The 23,696-nt window shown below is 37.3% G+C and overlaps 1 protein-coding gene across 1 annotated transcript in view; it reads right to left on the bottom strand.

Moving 5' to 3' along the window:
* Positions 1-23,696, bottom strand: part of LOC104079953 (rho GTPase-activating protein 42) — a gene marked incomplete at both ends in the record, with an annotated part of 44,999 nt that overhangs the window by 11,826 nt on the left and 9,477 nt on the right. The window contains 3 exons of the mRNA XM_009582163.1: positions 3,266-3,370; positions 10,397-10,507; positions 14,971-15,072. Of these exons, the coding sequence (XP_009580458.1) occupies positions 3,266-3,370; positions 10,397-10,507; positions 14,971-15,072 (318 nt within the window). The remainder of the gene's footprint in view (positions 1-3,265; positions 3,371-10,396; positions 10,508-14,970; positions 15,073-23,696) is intronic.

Below are 23,696 nucleotides of genomic sequence, written 5' to 3'. Positions count from 1 at the left end.
TTTTTTCCCTGCGTAAATTATTTCACTTCAATCTGAGGTTGGGTGATGCTCTGAGCGACAGACAGTAGACAGCCCAGCTGGCAAAAGGAAGCTGTGGATCTAGATCTGGAGCCAGAATTCAAACTTCTGTGTAACAGCAGTGAATGATGTTCTGTATCCCTTTATATCTTCATGTATACGTTTCTCCGATGTATAAATATAATAAAAAATAATACCATAACACATTGTTCCTTCTCCCTAACTTTACACCTCCCTTTACCTCTGTAGCCTATTTACAACTTCAAGTTGCAATTATATATTGCTTAAGAAGAGATTAAGTTTAACTATTTCTTAATTATCATTGAAACTGAGAAAATTCTTTAATAATTCTATTTCTATAGATATGTGCATAGAAGATACTATTTTGATCTGTGCTGCAGGCTTATGCTCCTCTCAGAACTTGCCATATTAAAGTAAATAAATCCCTGGATTGAAGCACATTTTTCACCCTTTCACTGAATCTGTGCTGTGCAACAACACTGACCCCTTGTGCCTTTATCTGAAAGAGTCTTAGCAGCAAACTGAAAGTAGCAAATACATAACTTCAAAGGACAAGGGCCTGAGATGCTCTACAGACAGAGAACATTTGCATTTTGATTCAAAAGGAAAATGTTAACAATCTAGGAGGTTTTGCCTTATTTCCGCAAGCAGCATTTTAAATGGGATCTATACCTACATATGAATAACAGACATAAAACGGGAAGGGGCTATGGAAGTGTGCTGCACGTTTAATTGCAGCAAAACCTGGAAGAGTGCAGTACGCCTGTATGGTGGGTTGACCCTGGATGGAGGCCAGGTGCCCACCAAAGCCACTCTATCACTCCCCTCCTCAGCTGGACAAGGGAGAGAAAATATAACGAAAGGCTCGTGGGTCGAATAAGGACAGGGAGAGATCACTCACCAATTACCATCACAGGCAAACCAGACTTGACTTGGGGAAATTAGTTTAATTTATTACCAATCAAATCAGAGTGGGATAATGATAAATACAACCAAATCTTAAAATACCTTCCCCTCATCCCTCCCTTCTTCCCGGGCTCAACTTCACTCCTGTTTTCTCTACCTCCCCACCCCCAGCGGCACAGGGGGACAGGAATGGGGGTTGCGGTCAGTTCATCACACGTTGTCTCTGCTGCTCCTTCCTCCTCAGGGGCAGGACTCCTCACACTCTTCCCGTGCCCCAGCGTGGGGTCCCTCCCACAGGAGACAGTCCTCCATGAACTTCTCCAACGTGAGTCCTTCCCACAGGCTGCAGTTCTTCACAAACTACTCCAGTGTGCGTCCTTTCCATGGGATGCAGTGCTTCAGGAACAGACTGCTCCAGTATGGGTCCCCCATGGGGTCACAGGTCTTGCCAGCAAACCTGCTCCAGCGTGGGCTCCTCTCCCCATGGGGCCACAGGTCCTGCCAGGAGCCTGCTCCAGCACGGGGTCCAGTGGGGTCCTCCATGGGCTGCAGGTGGATATCTGCTCCACCGTTAACCTCCACGGGCTGCAGGGGGACAGCCTGCCTCACCATGGTCTTCACCAGGGGCTGCAGGGGAATCTTTGCTCCAGTGCCTGAAGCACCTCCTCCCCCTTGTTCTTCGCTGACCTTGGTGTCTGCGGAGTTGTTTCTCTCACATATTCTCACTCCTCTCTCCGGCTGCAACTGCTGTTGCACAGTAACTTTTTCCCCTTCTTAAATGTGTTATCACAGAGGTGCTACCACCGTCACTGATGGGCTTGGCCTTGGCCAGGGGTGGGTCCATCTTGGACTCTATTGGACATAGGGGAAGCTTCTAGCAGCTTCTCACAGAAGCCACCCCCTGTAGCTCCCCCACTACCAAAACCTTGCCATGCAAACCCAATACAGATCTACATTTAACAGTGCTAAGGCAATACCATTTTCCAACTTTGAGCCAACACATGCCCCTCTAATAGCAAGACGCTACAGAGAAAATGTTAGTGGTTTATTTTCCAATAACCCACAGGAAATAGCAGTTGAGCACAGTAAGGTGCTCTTGTACTCCCAGATCCATTTCATATTCCCCAAGTTCAGGGCCAAGGCACTATCCACAAAAGCTGATGTCAGATCTTCTAAATTGTCATAGCTTCTTTGACTCTAGTGGAGCTACAAAAATTTCTGTTGGGTAAATATCTTTTGTTGAAAAAATGAAATGGAAAAGAAATGGAATCACCCCAAAAATACAGCATTTGAAGTAAATGAGAGAATGAAAGAATTCCTTCACTCTTTTGTAATTTGTTCTGTACTTTGAAGTTACTTATAATGAAAAATGTAGGGCTGGCCCAATATTAATAGGTTGAACTTCACTTTTTGCCTTAAAAGCAAATGATAGTGGTTCTAATGCAAATTGGGTGTAAAGATGTTTTGTGTCTACTTAATTGCATGATCTTGGAACTGTAACATCTGAGTTACACAGTGAAATAAATATACACCTGTATACAGCAGTTACGATGAGTGGAAAAGTACATTGATTAAATGCAATTTTGTTATTCCTGAAAGCTATGGAATTTTGGGGCACAGTTAATCTTGTATGGCTCTTACTACCAAATTCAGACTAACCTACAGCAAAAGATCCATCTGCTCAGTTGAGAGTAACTCTCTACACAAATAACAGATCCTTTCTTCTGGTGGAACTTAACGCTCGTGAGAACCGCTCACCGTGAAGGAAGACCCCACCAGTTCTTCGGTGCCGACAAAGTAAATCCAGAGTACAGCCAGAGAATGGCTTCCCAAGTATGCTTTATATACAGTGGGAAGCTAGTGGACAGCAGGACAAGCTTTTTGTGGCAATCTGTGATCTTAAAGAAACAAACTGCATCATTCTATACCAGTTGAAGCATTTTTGGGACATCCACTTACTCCAGAAAACAGGCTCCACTCTCAAAAAAGCATTTACACATGTTTAAACCTATCTGGACTACTGTGTTTTCTAATCAAAACTTGGCTGGTGTCCTGCTTTTCTGGTTCTCGCTCCCAAAATTTTGACTTGGAAATCATAAATTAACTATCTGAAGATAAATTTTTCCGAAGTTACTTGTTGATGGGAATCTTCATTACATTAACCTTACCAAAAATAACTTTTGCATATTCATATATTAATTTGATTTCAGCTTACTAAAACACTGCAAGATTTAGAGTTCCAATAAAGTGCTACGAGTCTACTTTAATATCCTGAAATTAAATTAGCAAACAAAACGGTGTAAATACAAATCACCCTTACATTCTGCAAATTGAACTGCAGCTGCTGCTTGTATGGTGCAAACTCCTGAGCCAGTTCATATCCTTCATGGTAAAATGTAAATAATCCTTGAAGAAAGGCCAAGAGCTGAAAAGGTAAAATTGAGAAGCATTATATATTTTTAACATGCGCTTTTAATGCTATATAACACAAATATAACAGAACATACACTAACTTACAAGGAATAGATATTGCCTGCAATAGTGAAAAATAGTTCTTAGCAACTGCTACACACTTCTTCTATTCAGGTGAATATTGCAAAGCAAAAACTAAGGAGGGTTGATTTTCTATTAGTTTTCATCAGCAAAATATGGCAAACCACCAGTAAAAAACATTCTGTGTCTTAGCTCCTGGAACACTCTAAGCTTTCATTACTCACAATAGCAAAGCTTTGCTAAGCAAGGAATCCATGGTCAGACCTTAAGAAAGAGAGGCATTAAACATGCTTTTGCGTCACGAAGTTGTCATTTCCATAATAATTTAATCCACTGTCCTAGTCATTTTATCCAGTATTTCAGCTGGAGTCTTTGATGGTGTGCATTTTCCAAGTTCATACTTTCAGAGTTCAAGGTTTTTTCCTTCAAATTTTTTTTTCACTTTCTTCATAGTAATTGGTTAGGCTATGACCTATTTTCCACAAATGAGACTCTTGAAAGTATGTTTTGGACAGCTTAATACAACACAAGAAATCCAGACTATTTCTTCCTGCTCTGAACAAAATGCAAACTCTATCTGGTATGTCTGTGACTGACTCCAACAGAACAGTTAAGTCTGTATGCATCCAGTTGAAAATTATTTTTAAAATTTGCTTTAAAATAATGTTTAAGTAGTAAAAAGCGCAACTAGATTTTCTGAAATTCTAGTTGTTGAATTAATGCATTCCTACCACCTATTAGTTTTAAAAGCCTTCTAACTTATTCTGTTCTAAATTTTAAAAATTGCCGTAAGTCTTCTTACCTGCTATTAAATAACAAACATTTAATTTTTTATTATGGACTGTTTTCTTTGTATATATAATTTAGCTTACAGACAACCAAGTAAAGAAAACAACAAAAAAAGAGAGATTAATTTCGATGTACAGTAACAAAAGCTATAACAACAGGACAGATTTATCTCAGTATATTACAGCCATTGAAAAGCTAATCATCTAGGCTAAGTAATTGGCTGTCCAGGCTGCCTCCTAACTCAGTAAAAAAACACAGGTATTCAAGAGCATAATTCTTTTCCCTTTTTCAGACTTCTCTTTCAGGATGGGTTGAATGATCCAATGGAAACATTAATCTCTCTCCATCGACTACTGAAGTAGCCTAGACTCAAGCAACAAAAATGCCATCATTCATCTTTAATGCACTTTTCTGTGTGTTACCAGTACCATAGATTATTTTAAGTGAAACAGCTTAAAAATGTAGCTTTTACTGTGTTTGTATTTTCTTTAAATTTACACTCAGCCCTACTTGAAGAAATACAGTTAAATTGTTCTGCGTCCCTCTTTCCTGTTGCTCACTAAGAGACTGCTGTACTAAGGTAACACATACATTTCAGGGGAATAGCTAAAATAATATTTTGCAATTTTAGAGTCGCATCCATTCCAGCATCGCAAGACATTCCACACCCTTTAACATGCAAACTTCCACACCTTGACAGATGAGAGATCAAGGATGCTCTGGCATCACTGAGCCCTTCAGTTGAGCATCTCTGCCTTGGGAAGCCTGCTGTTTTGCTGCATTAGTAAGTTAAAGCAGTTTGAGGCTAATAGACCATCAGTCTGGCACAAATAGAAGTGTAAAGGCATGGCTGGGAGAAGGACTTCCCCCTTGGTTTTTACTGGTATTGCAGGATCAGATGAAACCCTGGCCTCAGGCAGAAGTGATGAAAGCCCATGCCTGCCCAGTAAATCGGTCATGGAGCCTGAAGAACTGATAAGGTCCATGGGCATAAAAGCCACTTTTTGTGGGGCCTCTACAATGGGTGTGAATTCCTGAACCACGCGTATCACCACCAAACAAACAATGAAGGCAACACAGTCAAGTGAAGGTCTCCACAGCTTGTGTACATTGTCTCAGCTTTGTATGATCATCTGCCCAGCTGAAATCATTATCTCAGCTAAGGACCTGGCCTTGCAAGTCTCTTACTCGTTATTCAAGTGGTTCTGAAGAAGGTCCAAATACAACAATTTATCTTAAAATCTCCAATTATGTAAACGGATAGAAAGAGTTCTACAATTTTAAGGTTTATAATGTAATTCTAGAAAGAATTACATAAAAGAAAAGAAAAAAACCTAATCTCCTTTTTTATGAATAAAGTATAAAATAAGTATGTAAATTATAACCAAGGCTCTGCTCTGGCTCCAGCTGTGCAAAGCCCCTGCCCACAGTCTAGATCCAGTTACTCATCCATTCCCAACTACAGCTCCTTCAGATATAGCAACATAACTACTCCTGTGCTTACTCTGACCTGTTTCAGTCAAAGGGACGTGGATTAACTTAACCTGTAAGTAGGAGCCTGCTGTTAAACCCACCCCTTACAGCTAAAGAAGCACTGCAGGAGCAATATGAGCGCTCAGCAAAACTGCAGCCAGAGCAGAATGTTAGAGCACATCAAAATTACAGTAAAGGAACTAGTGGGAGAAAGTTTCAGTATGTCAGCTTATGCCTGAATTTTAAAGATCAGTTTAAAGGGCATTTCTGGAGAATTTACTATAAACCGTTTAAATTTCAGCTTCAATACTTAAAGAAAACCATTTTCCACCACACAAAACACTTTTACAGAGTACATGGAGAAATACTGAGGAGGGAAATATTTAACACAAGATGGCACCAAAGCTGAATTTATCAGAAAGCAAAAAAAGAGCAGCAAAAAAACCCTGAGAAAAATCTGAATGCACTTTAGTTAAAGTACTGCTTAGGTATTCTGGTAATTGTGCATTGTAGAGGATCTGGCCTTGAGGTTCTCTTGGTCAAATACTCTCTGAGCACTTAGAAAAACAGGAATAAAAGAAAAGTAAAAATATGCTTATTTCATGCAAGTCCTAGACCAGCTTATTCAAGTTCTGTGTTGAAACAACTGACACTGAGAATGGTATTTGCTTCTATGTACATGTCACTAGTGGTGGAAGAACAGGGATCAGAAAACGCCCTGTACCCAACGGGTCTGTGCTGTTAAGGCATCTTCATAACCACTTCCATCAGGACAGGTACAGCCATAGCATTGCATGGAGAAGATCTAAAAGCCAAGGACTTTTGCCCTACGCTTATGCTTACAGTGGGGTTTTCTTGTTGCTGGTCTTACAAGTGGCACTGCTGCTAAAGGCAGGCTTATACTTTTAGAGATTTATATTAAACAATAAAGAAAAGAAAAACAGCCCTTTTTTCTTTCAAAAAAGATTTTCAGTATATATTTTGAGGTGGTCTTCACATCTAAAGAGGTAATTTGTTTCACCAAACATCACATACAATGCCTGATGTGTTCATATCAATGATTTTTCATTTCAACAAGTGCCTTACAGTTACCTCAATCTGAGTATCTAATCAGTCACATCAATGAAAAGCGAGGTCTGAACTCCGTAATACAATGCTACTCACTACCCTAGCGCCACAAAGATTTCAACACAGAACCTGAAACAAAATCCAACTACTTCTTGAGACTTTATTTATTTTTATGTAGAGCTGGTGACCTCAAGACTGCCTGGTCATTTCATTCTCACAGGAAGAAGACTGTACTTAGGTTTCAGATAGGGGAGGAATTTAACCTTTGGCCTGCAGCACATCAGCCAGAAGTCCCTGTCTCCCTGGTTTCATTTTATTTATAAGTAGATAGCACCAGAAGGTACTTACCCATCAGATTAAAGTGAATGTAGTTAACAGTGTAGAAAATCCAAGGAAGAGGAAATTGAGTGAAGTCTCATGGAACTGCATGCAATTACAGGCATGGTTTGTTGGCTGTGGTTTGTTTTTGGTTTTTTTTTCTCTAAATAAACACTTCTGGGCTTTCATGACATTTAACGGACCACCCTCACATTTCAGATAGTTTACTGCTTATGAGCTCTGTGCCCTGATTCCTACAGGCCAAGGAAGTCCTGGTGCTGCTGAGGGACAAGGTGGAGCTCTAGGAAGGAGTTTGTTATTTCTCCTAACAACTGTAACATCCTCAGAAAGTTGCGTTGGTTTGGACTACCTTCTCTGGGCCCACAAAGGCAAAGCTAGTAGTAGAGATTATTGTCACTTACTTTGTTTTGTTAACTTGCTGTAAAGTAAATTTTAACATTAATTTGTCCTTGAGAAAAAGTTTAAGTTAAAGCTTTAAGTTTAAGCTTTTCAGTATGAAAAGCTTTAGGGTTTTTTTTTTTTCCCTTGGAAAAAAATCAAGACCTGGGAGGATCACAAATAGGCAGCTGTCAGTCACTCACACTCTAGTACACATTAGCAACTCCTTGAGACAAGATGCAGAGAACAGCAGAGAAATCCAGGGCCGGAGGAGCAGCTGCAAAAGTCTACTCTAAATATTATAATCCTCTATTCAGAGTAGGAGTCATTAACATTTTGTACCTTAAAACCTCTCCCCACTCTCCTCCAGGAAGGAACATTCTCCACTCTTACCAACTTCTTCTGTCCTACTGTCCCAGGTGTAACCCACCTGGCAATTTTTGCTAGGCTACTTCTCCCACTCTGGTTTCCAGACCACCCTTATCTTTTGGTATAGACAAACTGAAGATCTCAGAAGGAGCTCCAGCAGATCATTTACTTTTCAAGTTCTATTCGCATGTCATGAACTTACCCTCTTCCACATGGGCATCACAATTTCCTCCTTCACTGCACTGACAGCCTTGTTTTTATTTTGTTAAACTCTCCCTCAAAGGGCCTATTAGTAACATGTCAAACTGAGAACTATATGGAGACGTGACACTGAGTTGATAAATCAGAGACACAAGCAGCACATGCGCTAGAAGGCCTCACAACTAGCAGAGCTCCTGAGGAGGAATGTCTATATAGACACACCACCAGGCATCTTCTAGCATCTGAATATCCGTTGAGCACACAGAGGAAAATGAATACTATGGCAATTCTTTTGATATGTGATTTTAAAGTGTTAGGCTTTGTCCTTATCTACTTGCATCTAGGAGCATATGATCATATTTCCAACATCACTTACATAAACGATGCATTTTTAGAAAGCCTATTTTGAAGACTTTTTTTTTTTTCTTTGTCTCATGGTATTGCTGATGTGTATTATAATCCTTGTGGCATACTTTGCCTTATGGGTTTTAGTAAATGCTTTTATTCCAGCATGTTGTATGCAACAGACCAGAAACAAAAAATTAAGAATTTTGAAGGTTCAAGATTTTATAACTGATGTTATAATTCAAGCTCCATTTATATTCAGATTGATTATACAAAATTCACACCTGGAGCCAGAAGACAGTGCCTGCAAGGGCTATGTTTATCCAGTCACCAGAGTATTTCCCGTATCTGTGTGCAACAAACAGCGTACCGGGCTAAAATGCCTACTGATCTGACACAGGATGGCAACTGATCCATTCAAAAGTAAATTTTACCTACTGTATGTGTACACCTGGTGACAAAAAAACCCAGGTCCACAAGACTGAGTTTACCAGTAACCTTCCCTGCTTGCTTGCTCAGTATCAGCACAGATGAATTGATAAATTGCTCTTTCATTTTGGTAATTCATAGCTGCTGCTGTGATGGTTGACATAGTGTGGGGACAGCTCCTGGTCAAAAGGATAAAGCTTAGTATCTCCAGCTAAAATATATAAAATGAAATTTATTTTTGCTCTCTGTCTAGCACATAGGATGAACGATGCCCTATTTTAACTATATGCAATTGCACAATAATATTTCCTGATGTACAAAGTCTTCTCAACGCAGAAAGTTTCTATTACTTTAAAGGAGCATAAAGTCTCCTATACCAAGGTCAGAGCTAGGTCAAGATTGCTAGATTTTTCCAGGATGTGAGAGTTTTGCAGAAGTAGACAGAGAGAGACACTCTGGATTAGTCTGTGACAGGTAGAAAAATGTTCTTATTTAGGAATCTGAGCAAAGTTTTAGTCTCTAAGATTTGGCAGCTGTATGCCATAAAGATAGGATTTCTGTAAGTACTGCTTGCTGAATCCAGGTTCATTAGTTTGCATCAATTGTCAAACATTCACTATACAATACATTCTCATCTCATGGAAAGGAGGCTCTTGGTGACATTGGGTGTTAGAGATGTAATTCAACCTGTTTCACAGTCAAGAGTGCTGCTTTGGTTAGTTACAAGGAAGCTGGAAGATGGTGTGGAGAGAGAAAAAGTTATACTTGTCATGTTACTCTTTCACAACTGATGCTCTGCTATCCTCAGTATGCTTAATGGGAAGGGACAGATGACATTGGAAGTTCTCTGTCAAGGGCTACAGGCACTAACTAAAGAAGGCAATTGGCAAGCTAGTCCTGTATGACATGAACAGTAGTAATACTACTAATATACCACAGAAATATGGTAGCATATCGTACTGAAGCAGCTTTTGGTACTGACTGACCCAGAAGATAGTTAGAGGTGGGAGGCCGAAACACCATCCAGGGGAAAACCCCAGATCTAAATATGGACTTTGAAACACAACTTTATCTTCCTCTTTTATGGTGTGTCAACATATGCTTTCTTTTATGTGCAAAGTAAACTAAAGACAAATGACTCCACCAACAAAAACATAAACTTACCTATCCTACAGAAAAACTGATTTTTCACTTTACGTCATGTATAACTTGGAAAAACATATGTGTACACTGCCTACCTGGAATATTTAAACCCAAAAAACTGGCTCAAAATTTCAGCCATGAAACCATGGTATTAGGAAACATTATGTGTTGCAGAGACACAACGTTACATGTTGTCCCATTAAAATGTTACGCACACTCCAAGCCATCGGACATTTCACTTCACAGTAGATATGATACTCTTACATAAACCTTTAATAAATATGGAAAGTGCCCAAGCCAAGATCTTAATGTCCATCTATATACAAACAACCTGTGATCACAATTTTAAAAAGGGAGCAAAAAATAGATGTTTTGAATTCAATTTTCAGCATGCATTCTAAAGAAAATAAAACATAAAACTTACAGGTTCAACAAATTCAAATTTCTTTTTCTCTTGTACTTCTTGAATTTTAAAAACATATTCTAATGATGCTTCATAAAAGTTTTGATGTTCTCTGTCAATCTGTGTATCTGCCTAAAAGACAAAATGAAATATAGACAACATTCATTTACTCTCATGATTGCTTTAAAAACAGATTTTGTCATTAACACATCTTCCATAAGATTACTTTACAAACTTCATGGGGTTCAGTTTTCTTCCTGAAAATTAGAATACCTACTTAAAATAGCAAAACACAATTTTAAGAAGCTAACTTTACACATTTTAGCCTCATGCCTTTTCCCCATGCCTTTTTGATTTCCTCTTCCTTTTTGCAGTTTAATATTCTAGTTTTTAGGATAGCCTGGAGTGAAACAAAGAAAAGTGGCAGCCGGAACTCTGTCCCTGGTATATGGAAAGTTTAGAAAAAGAAATAGAAGAGAGTAGGATAGGAATTGAGAGACAAAGAGATTAATATTTCTAGTGAAATGCTTGAGTATCACATGCACTGAAATATATCTATTGCTCAGCTTCAAATGCCTTCCCAAGAAGTTATTTTCTTTCTTAAATAGACTGTCTTTAACAATGACATCTTGCAACTTATTATTTCATAGTATGAGTCACATGCTTTTGGCATATAAGCATATTTAAGTCCTTAACCTCATAAATCAATTATTTTTCATGTTTTAATTTTCAAATGCAAGAACTACAAGGCAGTACTTGTCAGAAGTGCCTGAATAATACCACCCGACATAAAGATCAAGTACCAAAGCAAAGTCTGCCTAAACAACTAAGGAATTAACTCTTATCAGCTGACAAAGAGTAATAGGCTTTTATCCTCAATTTAAACAAGCCATGGGAGAGGGACCTAACAGACAAGCAGTGTAGTATGTGAATAATGCCTAAAGAAGAGATGCAGATTCCATTTTAATTTATCCTTATTCATAACAAATCATTTTCTCAAGCAAATCCCTTTTGGGCTGCATTAGTTAGGTTTTGGTCTTAGGTCAAAAAGAAATTTTATCAAGTATCGGTAATATGAGTAAAACCAGTTCAGCTTTTTTGATGTATGTCAGTTAAAATATAGCAGTATACTTCTGTATATTCTCTAGTTCAATTTTGGCATTAAAAATAACAAATATGGGAAAATTGGAAAAGCTAGATGTTGCCTTTGCTTGATAGCAAACATTAAAACAGCAAACATATCACAAAAGAGGTTTAGTAGTATAAATGCAAAAAGTCAGTGTTTTCCTTTAGGCAGGACTTGGTCATCGATAGCACCATATACAATTAACATCGCTTCTTTAGTTAAGGACATGCTACTATCACGGTTTGGCCGCACAGGCTCTTAACAATATTGATCCACTTCCCTAGCGCAGCGCTCTAGCACTACTTCAAAGCATGGGCTTCAACGATATGTTTCAAATGATTCAGTACTAGCACTTCCTTCCCACGCCTATAAAAAATGAATCAGGAAATTAAGTATAAAAACTAATATTATGAAGAGAAACCAAGCACTCAAAATTCCAATAATCAAGTGCTTTACTACAGAATTAACTCTGCCATGTGCCATTCATGTAGTGCGTTCAGCTACTATTTTCTTTGATACTCTGTGTTAATAGTTTTATTTCACAAAAAATGTATCACAAAGGCAATGCTACATAACTGAACAGAACCAGGTGCCATCACTTTGGGACACGACCCAGCAAGTCCTCGCTCACAGAAGTGCAGTCAATAAGCACTTGAGACAGATCTCAGCTCTCACATTTAATTGTAAGCAAATAATAGAACCTAGTTTTAGAAATAAGCTCTTTCAGGCTTCGACTCAGAAGAAGTATTTAAACACCTAATTAAATCCATCTCTATTCTGAACAGCATTTAAGCAGATTGTAGTTGTAATGATACTTATGACAACCAAGTGCCATCTCAAATATGGATGGGTTCCTAAATTAAGGCTATAATCACCACTAGTGTACAGGGACTAAATCATAATTTCCAAAACATATCTTCTGCAGAAGCTCATGAATTTGTGTGAACACCGAGGATTCAGATATGTAAGAACTACTTTGAAAGTGATTTTAAAGTTTCAAAAGCTGAAAGGATTTTCAGACATTTTTCTATGACTTCAAACTGCATGTAAAAAAATAAAAAGATTTGATGATGGATATGATTTTGAGTCTCTACTTGTATGATACCTAGTTATAGTGAGTATATTTTCATTGATGTAGGATATCACTAAAATGTATACCAGAACTTCACATAAGCTTGGAGACTGAAGCCTTTGCTCTATATTTATGCCTGATTCTGGAACAGATTTCACAGAAATAAAATCAGGAGTTTATTAACTTTTTCACATCACTCAATTCTGACCATTTTCTGCTCCACTATGGACTTCCGTAGGACTGAAAAGACAGTATTATGAAGTTTCTTTTTGATGCTAAAGGAAAAAAAGTCTAATCACCTATGTAAACTGCATAAGCAGTCTTGCAGGCTCTTAAACTATCCAACACATTTCAATTAGATGAATATATGCAAACTATTCTCCATAGAATACGTTCAGACCATCAAACTTTAGATGCCTAATTAAGCTGCTCTCAATTGCACTCAAGTGAGATATGTAAAATAGCCCAATACAGTATGAGAACTACTCCTTGCTCATCCCAGCACTCTTTAACCCACATAATGCAATGAGGTACCAAGAAACCTCAACAAGTCAAAGAAACAGCGGGTTAAAAAAGTAGTATTTTTCAGTGTGACAGTAGCAGTCAAAAAATGGCATTCCCATCTCACTAAATGCATGACATCGGCTTGAGGCAAGGACTTCCCTTCACTTCCATTGAGCACTAAAGCCCCAGCCGCCAGCACCGTTCTGTTCTTTGCTCGTGCCCTGCCTCTGCTGGGGGCTGCTCCAGCGAACGCTTCCTGGACATATGGGCTATAAATGGGCCTCACCCCAACCACTCTGGATGCGAGTCAACAGCTATCACTTGGATTTCAGGCCAGGAATTGGTGCTTGGCCTCCTTTTATTTACGATACAGATACAGGCCAAAAGTCTCCCTGGTTAATATTTAATAATATTACCTTCTAGTTATGGTGGGTCTATGTTGCTGATTCAGCACACTTACAGCTGCGTAAAACCGGGGAAGACAGAAATGACAAATTATGCCCTATATGCTTTAGAAGTAGGGCATCCAAAAAAGCGAAAAACTCAGCCTCAGTTACAAGATTTTAAATCCAGAGATGTCACTTAAGGACACAGTGGAAAAATTTACTCTGGTTTTCCATTAGTTTATATACTTGAGCCAAATCCATTGTTATTCTACAGCAGTTTATTAGATTCACAGTTGTTACTTTTCACTTCAGTTGCTGTTTTTAGACTGTAATTATTCTCATGTCTCAAGAGTAAAATATTTTATTTTATTTATATTCTAGAGTAAATTGGTGCTTAAGTTCACTTTTCCACATTTTGGTAAGAAATGATTTTTTTTTTTTTCCTCAGCGGGCGCTTAGCCTCTAACAGAACTGCTTCTTCATCAATACACAGAATATTTAGGAAAAGTGAAAGCTGTACATATAAAGCTCTGACATACAAGTGGCACAATTAACCAATCCTACATAACTAATGTGTTATCTAGACTGATTATTATATAGACAGCTATGGCAGTATAAGCATTATTACAAATTTTTAATTGCTAAGCCTCATTTAATTTGAATTATAGTATTATTGGTAAACATAAAAAAAAAAATCCAATCACAATTGGTGACTGAGTGATGGTCACATCTTCTGTGAAAACTCCATCAGCAAACTAATCCCCGTGATTTAAGAGTCACTGTGACAACAGTAATCCCATCAAAATAATTTTTAACTACTTTTGGCACAAATCCCAAAGTGTCATTGACATCAAATTGCTGGTTTTACTGTAATTTGCCTCAAAGACAAATCATAATTATTTTTACCAGCATACTGAAAAGCCCTGGAATTCTTCTGTTAAACTAGAAGACTTGTTCTTTTTAATAGGAAAGAATTAGCCATACAGACTCTTCAAAGCTGAAGGTGTGGATACAATTTCAGGGCATGATGCTGCAACCTCAGAACAAGGTGAAAAAGAGGAAAAAGGAAGCATAAAAAAGCATCATTAAAGGGGTCTCAGTTCAGCCTCCCAGATTAAAATTTATGTGAAACAGAAACATCATTTCATTGAGTAATAAATTAAATAGCAAAAAAAGCAATTAATTATTTGACTTTCAAATATTCCACATATACCTTATAAAGTCACATTTTTATTGTAGTAATATAATTCTGTTGTTGCAACCAATAAACATTAGCTCTACTTGAAGTACACAAAGTTGGACATGTAGAACATTGTCTCGTTAAATATTTAACTTTTATTAGGGTCATATTAATCCCACTCAATAATTTATATTCACAACAAGTGTGCCTACAAGAAATCACTGCAATTTTACATTAACAAAATACAGCATGTCTTGAAGAGAACCAGTTTGTTATCATGATCTCTATGCAAATATCAAACTGCGTAAGGGTGTGTTTAGTGCTTACATCTTGCAAATGAGATTCTTTCTTCTTTGCTGATAAATTTAAGTGCTTCTCTAGGATGGAATAATATTTCTCACTTTCCTTGTCAAACTTCTTCTTCCCATCCTGAAAAACAAAACATTGCCAAGTAAAGTATTTGACTAAATATCACAGCTAACTTAATTTAAAAGAAAGAATAGGTGCCAAAATATGCCTGGTTATAAAGCCATTTTTGTTGGTTCCAATGGTTTTTAGGCTTTAATTCTGAAGTGGGCCTGAAGATACTAGGAGGACTGATTCAATTATTAAATGCATATTATTAAGTAGGATTTTTCCCATAAATAATAAACCTATACAACAGGCTCGCATAGTTTGCCATAATAAATATACGTGAGGTTTTATGTAGGTGGTATCTCGCTAAGCAGACATTTAATGCAAAATAATATTCCCCAAGTCATATAAACGTACCTACCTGGCACATTGTCTTTGTTGAATAAAAACATTGTGGAAAAGGTAGGTGCGTATAAAAAATTTGATGATGATATAGGCCTATTCTTTGTATTTAAGACTAATATATGCTTATTTTCCACCCACACTCTTAAAATATGAGGATGATGGAAAAGCACATACGTGGTTGCAAAAGGAAATTGGTCCAAAAGTCTGTTTCCAATAATGTTTTGATATGTCTGAATATTTAAGCTTGTCTCATTTAAAAGTTATCCTGTCTTTTTCCCTTCCCACTCCTCTTAAGTTTTTCCCATCATATGCAGACAATCCTCCCATTTCTACTGTAAGGCTACTTTAATACATGATAATACAAAAGAAAGCTACTGCTATGAGTCAAGAAACATCTTATTTTCTGTAAACTAATTTACAATTTATACTTAAAAATTTTTTAAATAAGATATTCTGAAATTTAAATTTGAAATTTAAGAAAAACTCAGCTTTCTCAAAAGCTTTTCCATCTTTCAAAAAAGTGCCAGATTTCAGGAAACAGGAGAAGGGATTAAAGTAAATACCCATCGGAATATTACTAATGATAAAAATATAATTAATATAATTTTTAATTATAAAATTATATATCCTCTAATTAAGAGCAACCCTCTGCCAGTGACTTTTACAATCTTAGGTAAGTCCTAATGATTCTTTCTAATGACTAACAAGTTGAATATTTTGAGAAAACAAAGAAAGCTCAAGATGACCAGTCCTACTTACACATATGCAAAAGCTATTAATGGTGGAAAAACTAATTACTGGACATAATGCAGTAACATCATCTTCAGAACTGTAGTGATTCTTTTCCTGACCCCTTTCTCCCTAGAAATTGTTATATACAAAAGAAATAACTAGCCTGCATTGTAGCACCACCCTGTTTTTCTTTGTCATATCATGGGAAAGTCAGGTCAGTCAGAGAAATAAGAAATAGAAGGAAGAATTTAATGCCATGAATGAAAACTTATCAACTAGCTGTAACAGCAAACCACTTACTGATTAGCTCCAGTGACTAAAGTTCACAATGGTTATTATACTAGATTATAAAACACATCATATGCTTTCTATCCTGCAAAAGTTCAAATATATTTGATATGAAAAATACGCACAATTTAATGTTCTCTCTACCTCACAACAGAAATATCTTCAAAAGACATCATAGGGAAAAGAAGGCACTTGACCCAACAAAACATTAATTAACAATACAGAAAAATCTCCAATGGCATTCTTTATTTAATTGCAGCTATGCAGATATGAGGAAAAAAGGGCAAAAAGAAAAAGGACAAAAGAAAAAAGAAAAGCTTGTATTTTGCCTAGCAAGGGAAAAGAAGGCATATGCATTATCTTCCAAAATATTTCCCAAATACATTCATAAAAGAAAGAGAGAAGGCAGAAGGCAGGACTCACCAAATGACCAATTAGCCAAGAAATCAACTTCTGTGGGACTGAAATCACAGGTTGGTTCCACAGTCCCAGTTTTCCTGGGGAATACTCAAGTGCCAGGTCTTTATGATTAAGCAAGAGCAACCTGAGTATCTCAACATCTCCTTCGGTCACAAACAGAAATCAAGTTCAGCTGATCATACACCACAGATATGTATCTTTTGAATAAAGGGTGCAGTTAGTTGCATACTGTGTTATCTTCTGAGACAATTATGTTAAGGTGCTGGACTAAAAAATGAACTGGATTATTTTAAAATCAGGTGGCAAAGTCACAATCTTGAGGAAATCCGCGAGTCAAGGGCAAACTCAACTAATGCAATGAAAAATGCAAAGAGAATTACTTTTTTTTTCTTTTTTCCCATGTCACTGAAAGTTGGGACAGGAGTCTGCCTAATCACAATACTGAAGCCTTTGGTCACAAGCTGCTGGAGTTCAGTGGTGGATACCCTGTCCAGGAGACCATCTACTTCAGAAGGTAACTTGCTATGGTCTTTGCCAATGAAGCCTGGATGCAAATGACATCTGCTGCACACCTGGGCTTGATGTTGTGCTTGCCTTTGCTGCCTCTGAGGCCAGACCGAAGGAATGGGACATGGAGCCACAGGCAAAGCTCCTGCAGGATTAGCTGTGTCAGACTGGGAAACATTCAGCCCAGCTGGGTCAGCACCAATTCGTCCCTAATAGATTTATGATACGACAAGTAGGTATTCCTCTTGCCTCATGAACTCAGAATCAAGCTGATATACAGGTAATGGATGATGCTAAGTCTGGTCAGGCACTTGAGCTCACGTTAACATTAACATAACCTTTATTAACAAGAGCTGGAAAAGCATTTGAAGTCTAAGCTGCTTGGTGAGAGTCAAAGAGAAACGTTTGAAAACGGGACTTGGCCATCTGAAATAGGTCCTGTTCTATCATACAGCATGTCAAATGCATGTCAATGCCAAGAGGGATGCATTCACATATTTAATGTGATTCCCAGTGCACCAAATTCAGCTACTTATACTTCGTGCTAACATCTACAACAAAACCTGTGAATTACATATCACATTATTTATTAGTATGTGATCGTATCTAAAAAGACACAACTCCCCCAAGAACAAGACAAAAAAAATATTCAAATAAACTAATTGTGGTTGCGAGGCATCCTGTATCTCACATGAAGCTTCACGAATATCTCCATGGCACCATCTGTAAGGACATGCAGAATTTGAAGGCTCTCCTGGTCTTCTCCTAGCACTGCCAGCCCCCTCCCAGACTGTATCTCTCTGCTGTAATAGTGATCTGCTCAACCACTACCTTTGCAGTTTTTACACCAGTTAAATTAAAGAGAAAACTAACAATTTGGGGCTTCCTTGATACCAGGACAACTTCTAGTCCAAGCACACTGTTTCCAGGGACAGCACATCCTATTAACGTCTTCCTTTTGTTTCCAGATTTTAACACAACAAAATTTCTCCCTTCAAAGCTGGAAGCGGACAAAGTAAGGAGAATAAATGGAAGTAGACTGAGAATAAAGATCACTTGGCAGTTTTGACTGCATTAGTGTCTTTATTTGGTAATACTTCTGGGAACAAGGGTGCAGTGCCTGCAGGACAGTGTTTCTGGCACTGTACTGATCACTCAGACGTGTTTCTGGGAAAACTCTAAAAAACACTGGCCTCAACAGGTGAGTGAGTTCCCTTCACTTGAAATGTCCTTTGCTATGCCAGTAAAAACCACATATTTGAATGTACTGAAGGCTCTGAAAACTGTTTACTTCATAAAAATTAACAGAAAAAACCCACTCAGAAGTAGGTGATTCATTTTCTGGAAGAGAAGAAACACTTCAGTTTATGCCAAGATTACTCTCACCTCGCTCACTCAGCTGGTGACTCAGAGCACACAGGCGCATCCTAAGTGGAGTCAGAGACTTATCTCATTCCAACTTTAGTCTTTTCTTTTGCAACCCTCAAAACACTCTGCTATACACAGCTGCTGCCCAAATTAATCATCTGAATCCTGGTCCTGGCAATCTGTGCCCATGAGACAGAGAATCCTGCTTTTCCACAAGCCAGAAGGTTTACAAAGAATGTTTCCATCTTCTCAAAGTTTAGGAGACAGAGGATTGCTTATGCCTCTAGATTCCACATTGGATCAAACCCCAAGGAGAAGAGAGATGTGCCTGGATAAGAAAGCTCGTGCTGTACTGTTACCAGAACAGACAGCAGCAGCCATGACACGAAGCATAAGGTACGTGGCCATTAGGAAGATGCTATTCCTGACCTCTGTACTACGTCTCTTACTCCCTTCAGCCTCCAGCTACCTTTCTTCCTTGCACATCCTTCCTGCAAGTAATCCTCATTCTTCCTCTTTGCCCTCGAAACTTATAAATCATTTCTGTCAAAATATCAGCTAGAACATATAAAAAACCATGTGAGACAATTAAGAGGGTGCAACAGAAAAAGACAAATTACAAAATACTAATCCTTGACGTATTTTACACTGATGTGTAAGTCATCAATACCTTTTGTATACATCAAGTTCTGCAGACTCTAAGCACTGTAAATGTATCTCTAAAGTTGTTTAACCATTCTCAGGTGCATCAGGTCACTAAGCCTTAAATCAGTTCAAAAATATTTACAGTTTTAAGTGGCTCAAATTTCTAATAATCCCATTAGGAAAGCTCTTAACCAAATGCTCATCTTCTAGCATGTAATGGAGTCTTACCAATTTCCACTACCCTCTTGACAGAGTCAAGTCATGTAATACCAGATCCAGGTTTAATTCCTGGTTTTGTTCTCTCTGCTTAGTTTTCCTCTACACTTTTATTTCAATAGTGATTATACAATTTCCAAAAAGAGAAAATTACCTTTGCAGAAATAAATTTTGCTCAAGATACCACTAATTATAGACGTGCCAGTTAGATGTTTAACTCAAAAGATGTTCTCCTATCCCTCTTGTTTTACAGAAATCTACGGCTGTGAAAAGATCAGACATCAATTATTAAAAAGCTGAATCAATTGAGTCAGATAATTTTTTTCCTGTTCAAAAAGATTTTGATTCCATGCTTTAACTAGTCATATGCATGCAAGGAATCACTGGCATGATTCCTACAAATTTTAACAACAAGTTGTATTTTTCGATGTAAAGCAGAAAGAGTTATTATATTTTAAAGCTGACTTCTCTTTTCTAATGGGACCATCAAGAAATCAGTTTTTTTTTTTTAATGGTCTAAGTCTGCCACTACTTTGTGTCCAGTATTTTACATCAAAATTGTTATATGTATCTTCAGAATTATTATATAAACTATTCCTCTTTATTTTTCTTAAAGAGCCTTTGCCATCCTTCCCACTTCTTTCCATTTTTTCTAGTTGCAACGACTTTTGGTGCTATACTTGTCTATTAGCATATCTTAACTAAATCTTACATCTGTCCCTAAATAAAATACTTTAACTCTCTGTTTGTCCCAGAATTAATATTTAAACTTTAACATGCTAAACTTTTAAAACAGAAGAAATGTGTGCATTTAGTTCACATTCATTTTCAATAACAATATCCTTGTGCAACCATAAAATAAACATGTTTTGTAAGAGGTGATTTTCAGAGGATCAAGAAAGGAAATGAAATAGAAACATTGCAAAGAAACTATTTGGAGACAAAATTTCAATGAGAGTCCCTCACTTAATTAGGAAACAAGTGAACGTTGTGAAACATAGCTGTGATGATTTCTTTTTTTCCCCCACCCAAAATTAGTACATATTTTTCTCACCAACTCAAGCTGAGATGCAGAAACTATAGAAACTGGCACAGAAATGCAATAGTAAGACTCGAATATAGATCAAGTCAGACACATTTGCCAATGGAAGAAACTGAAGGCAACGATAAACTCCGCTGAGATCAATAAAGCCACATCCCCTTTCTTTCTCTCTGACAACAACTGCAAAAATGTCGATATAATAACACTTTAGAGATGGTTCATTGCTGGAATCTTAGACTGCAAATATATTTTTCAAAGCCACCTTTTTCATTACCTTCCAAACAAAAATTCAAAATTTATTTCTACAAAGTTATTGGAATTTTGTTTGGAGTTGTAAATTTGGGCGATCACCTCTTACTAAGTAGTACGACAAAGAAAAGTAGAACTGTAGACTAGAAAATAAACTAAACTTAGTCTTGGAAAGACTGATTTGAGCTCAGATCCTATGGATTTCCTGGAATATGTGAGATCTCGGAGTCTCACAACTTCCCTTCTGAGGAGAAAAAAAAAAATTCACCTTCTGTTTTATTTTGCCTGAAGTTTTGCTTAGAATTCTCATGGAGGTTGTTAGTGGGTTGGGGGGGTGGTGGTTTTTGTTTGGTTTTAATAAAATTGAAATTATCAGAGGCCTTTGAGACCACAGACTGCATTTTGATGGATGTCTGGATGGGGGGGAGGGCATTTTTTTTTGGTAGAGATTTTGACTTGTTATGTGAATGCTCACAGTTCAAGATAAGACCAAAATAGATTTTCCAAAAGGAAAAGTGAAAAGGGGATATAAAACTCCTTCCCTCCTCCTCCTCCTCCTCCCAGTCAGAATTTAACATATCGTGAGGCTATAGGGTTTCTCCAAATCTGTGAGAAAGCTAGGAGGTTAAAGGGCATCGTTTATGTATTGTTAGCAAATAATATGAGGTGGAACAAAGTTATATCATAGTTTATAAAGAAATGACTGCTGCTCAAAATAAAATACGGTTAATAGTCATAAATTATTTATGTTACTCATAACTGATAGTGAAAACACTTCCAAATTGAAGCTGAATGCATCATGTAGAAAATTAAATGTCCTAACAACTATAAATCTTTAAATCCATTTTTTACTAAAAAAGAACAACCATATGCAAACCATGAATATCCATAAAAGAATATGGTGTAAGACAAAAATAATTATAATAAAAAGAACATATTGCAACTACGAAGGCAATAAACCAGGAATACAAGAGCGTTTAACAGCATTAAAGCTATGAAGACAGATATTAAAAACTGGCAGTTTAAAAAATAACCTCAATTAAAATCAGGTAAGTTATGCATAAAACTAAAAACATACTTAAAAAAACCCCGAAACTAATTTAAGTTTAGGATGGAGTTCACATCTGTGTAAAGTACTGAATAACCCTGCAAGAGATAATTTACTTTCAGGTTCATAAACTTCTGAAGAAGATTTTCTTTTCCCTCTGTAATGCCTTGACAGATCCAAATATCAGATGCTTTCAAAAGTGTTTCCTGGAAAAGGAGAATCCTATAGCCATTTCCTAACACTTCCCTATTTAATTCCATCAGATGTGTGCAGACAGAAGGTATTTACCAGTGACGACTTAAAAAAAAGCAGGAAAGTTTCACTATTTCTATGAGATCTAAAATTCTGTTCAAATTAAGAAGCAGTTACTATTAAATGAACAGATGTGTTTGTAGGATGTCATTTGTTTCTCTCCAAAAAATTCTCTCTTGAAATGGAAAAAAATATTAAAAGTTCCCAGCACTGCTGTGAAAAGACATGCAAACCTGCCAATACTGGCAGGTCGCAAAGCAGGACACATTAGACTCCCTGTTATTCAGCTGCAGAGTTGTCTCGAGTTTATTTGGCATTTGTTGATTCCAGGAGTAGCTGCTAGATGTCTGGGAATCTGTTAAATCCCTGCCCAAACAGCAGGACTGGTAAGTCTACACACGTAACCTAGTTTTATTGTTTTTACTGTCTACTAAATATGAAGTATTTTTGCTGGAATATCTTACTTAGGATATTAGCATGTTACCGCTTAAATAATATGAGAAGTTCCCTAGAACAGCAGAATCTGACTTTTTAACTCTTCTCTGAAGCAGGTTTGGGATAGTTTCCTGAAATCGAAAATGTTTTATTGTCTCCTGTTCCTGTACAAAAGCTTGTGACCTTAAATGATTTAAAAAAGAAAGTTGGCCATGCTCTTTAGGAATTCAGAAAGAAGCTTGAATTAACTCTGTACACTTCATCAAAAGTCATACAGAATAAACTGCTCATGTCATAAGCAATGCAGATATTTGTTAGAAATCAATATAGCTATATATGCTGAGTAGAAAGTAAATGACAACAAAAGGTACAACCCAGTCCTAAGTCATGACTTACATAATAATAGGAAAGAAGCCAACTCAGATTTGGGGCATGATACTGTTCAAAATAACAGGCAATCAGCAATAACATAAGTTGTGATTTAGAATATTCACAATGCTGAAGTCACTGAGCTGGCAACATTATCCATGGAAACCTGTTAACATTGACGCTTACAAAATCAGACCCAAGAGGAGACCTTCTCTGCATGAGTAGAAAGTAGTAGTATTTTTTTTACTCATTATCTAGTTCCAGTACGAGCTTACAGAGCTTCCTAAAGTTTGTTTTAAAAAAAAAAAAAATACGATGCCTTTTATTGTTTCTGCTTCATTTCCATATGCACCAAATTCAGTTCAGTTCAGACGACAAAGTGGGGCAAACAGAAAGAAAAGAAGGTTTACAGGAAAAGACAAACATAACACCATTGCATAGTTCTGGTGGGTTGTAGCTGACTCTTCGACGTGGACTGCGCAGACAGAAGAAAAGCAACATTTACAATGGATGATACTGAAGTGAACTGGTCTTAATCATGGGGAAGAGGCAGCTCCAATTTTTGCCTAATCTTCCACATCAGCACCTGGAGTAAGCAGGGACAAATCTCTCAGCTTCACCCATGTATAGACAGCTAAAAGTTGGCCTTTCAAATTCAGTAGTCATACCAACCTGTTATCCAATGCTGCACCAACAATGAAGAAAGGTTTGTTTTTCTTCATT

The sequence above is a fragment of the Fulmarus glacialis genome, unplaced genomic scaffold (genome assembly GCF_000690835.1).
Source record: "Fulmarus glacialis isolate BGI_N327 unplaced genomic scaffold, ASM69083v1 scaffold36587, whole genome shotgun sequence".
Taxonomy (NCBI): Eukaryota; Metazoa; Chordata; class Aves; order Procellariiformes; family Procellariidae; genus Fulmarus; species Fulmarus glacialis.
This window is presented reverse-complemented; position numbering and strand designations above follow the sequence as displayed.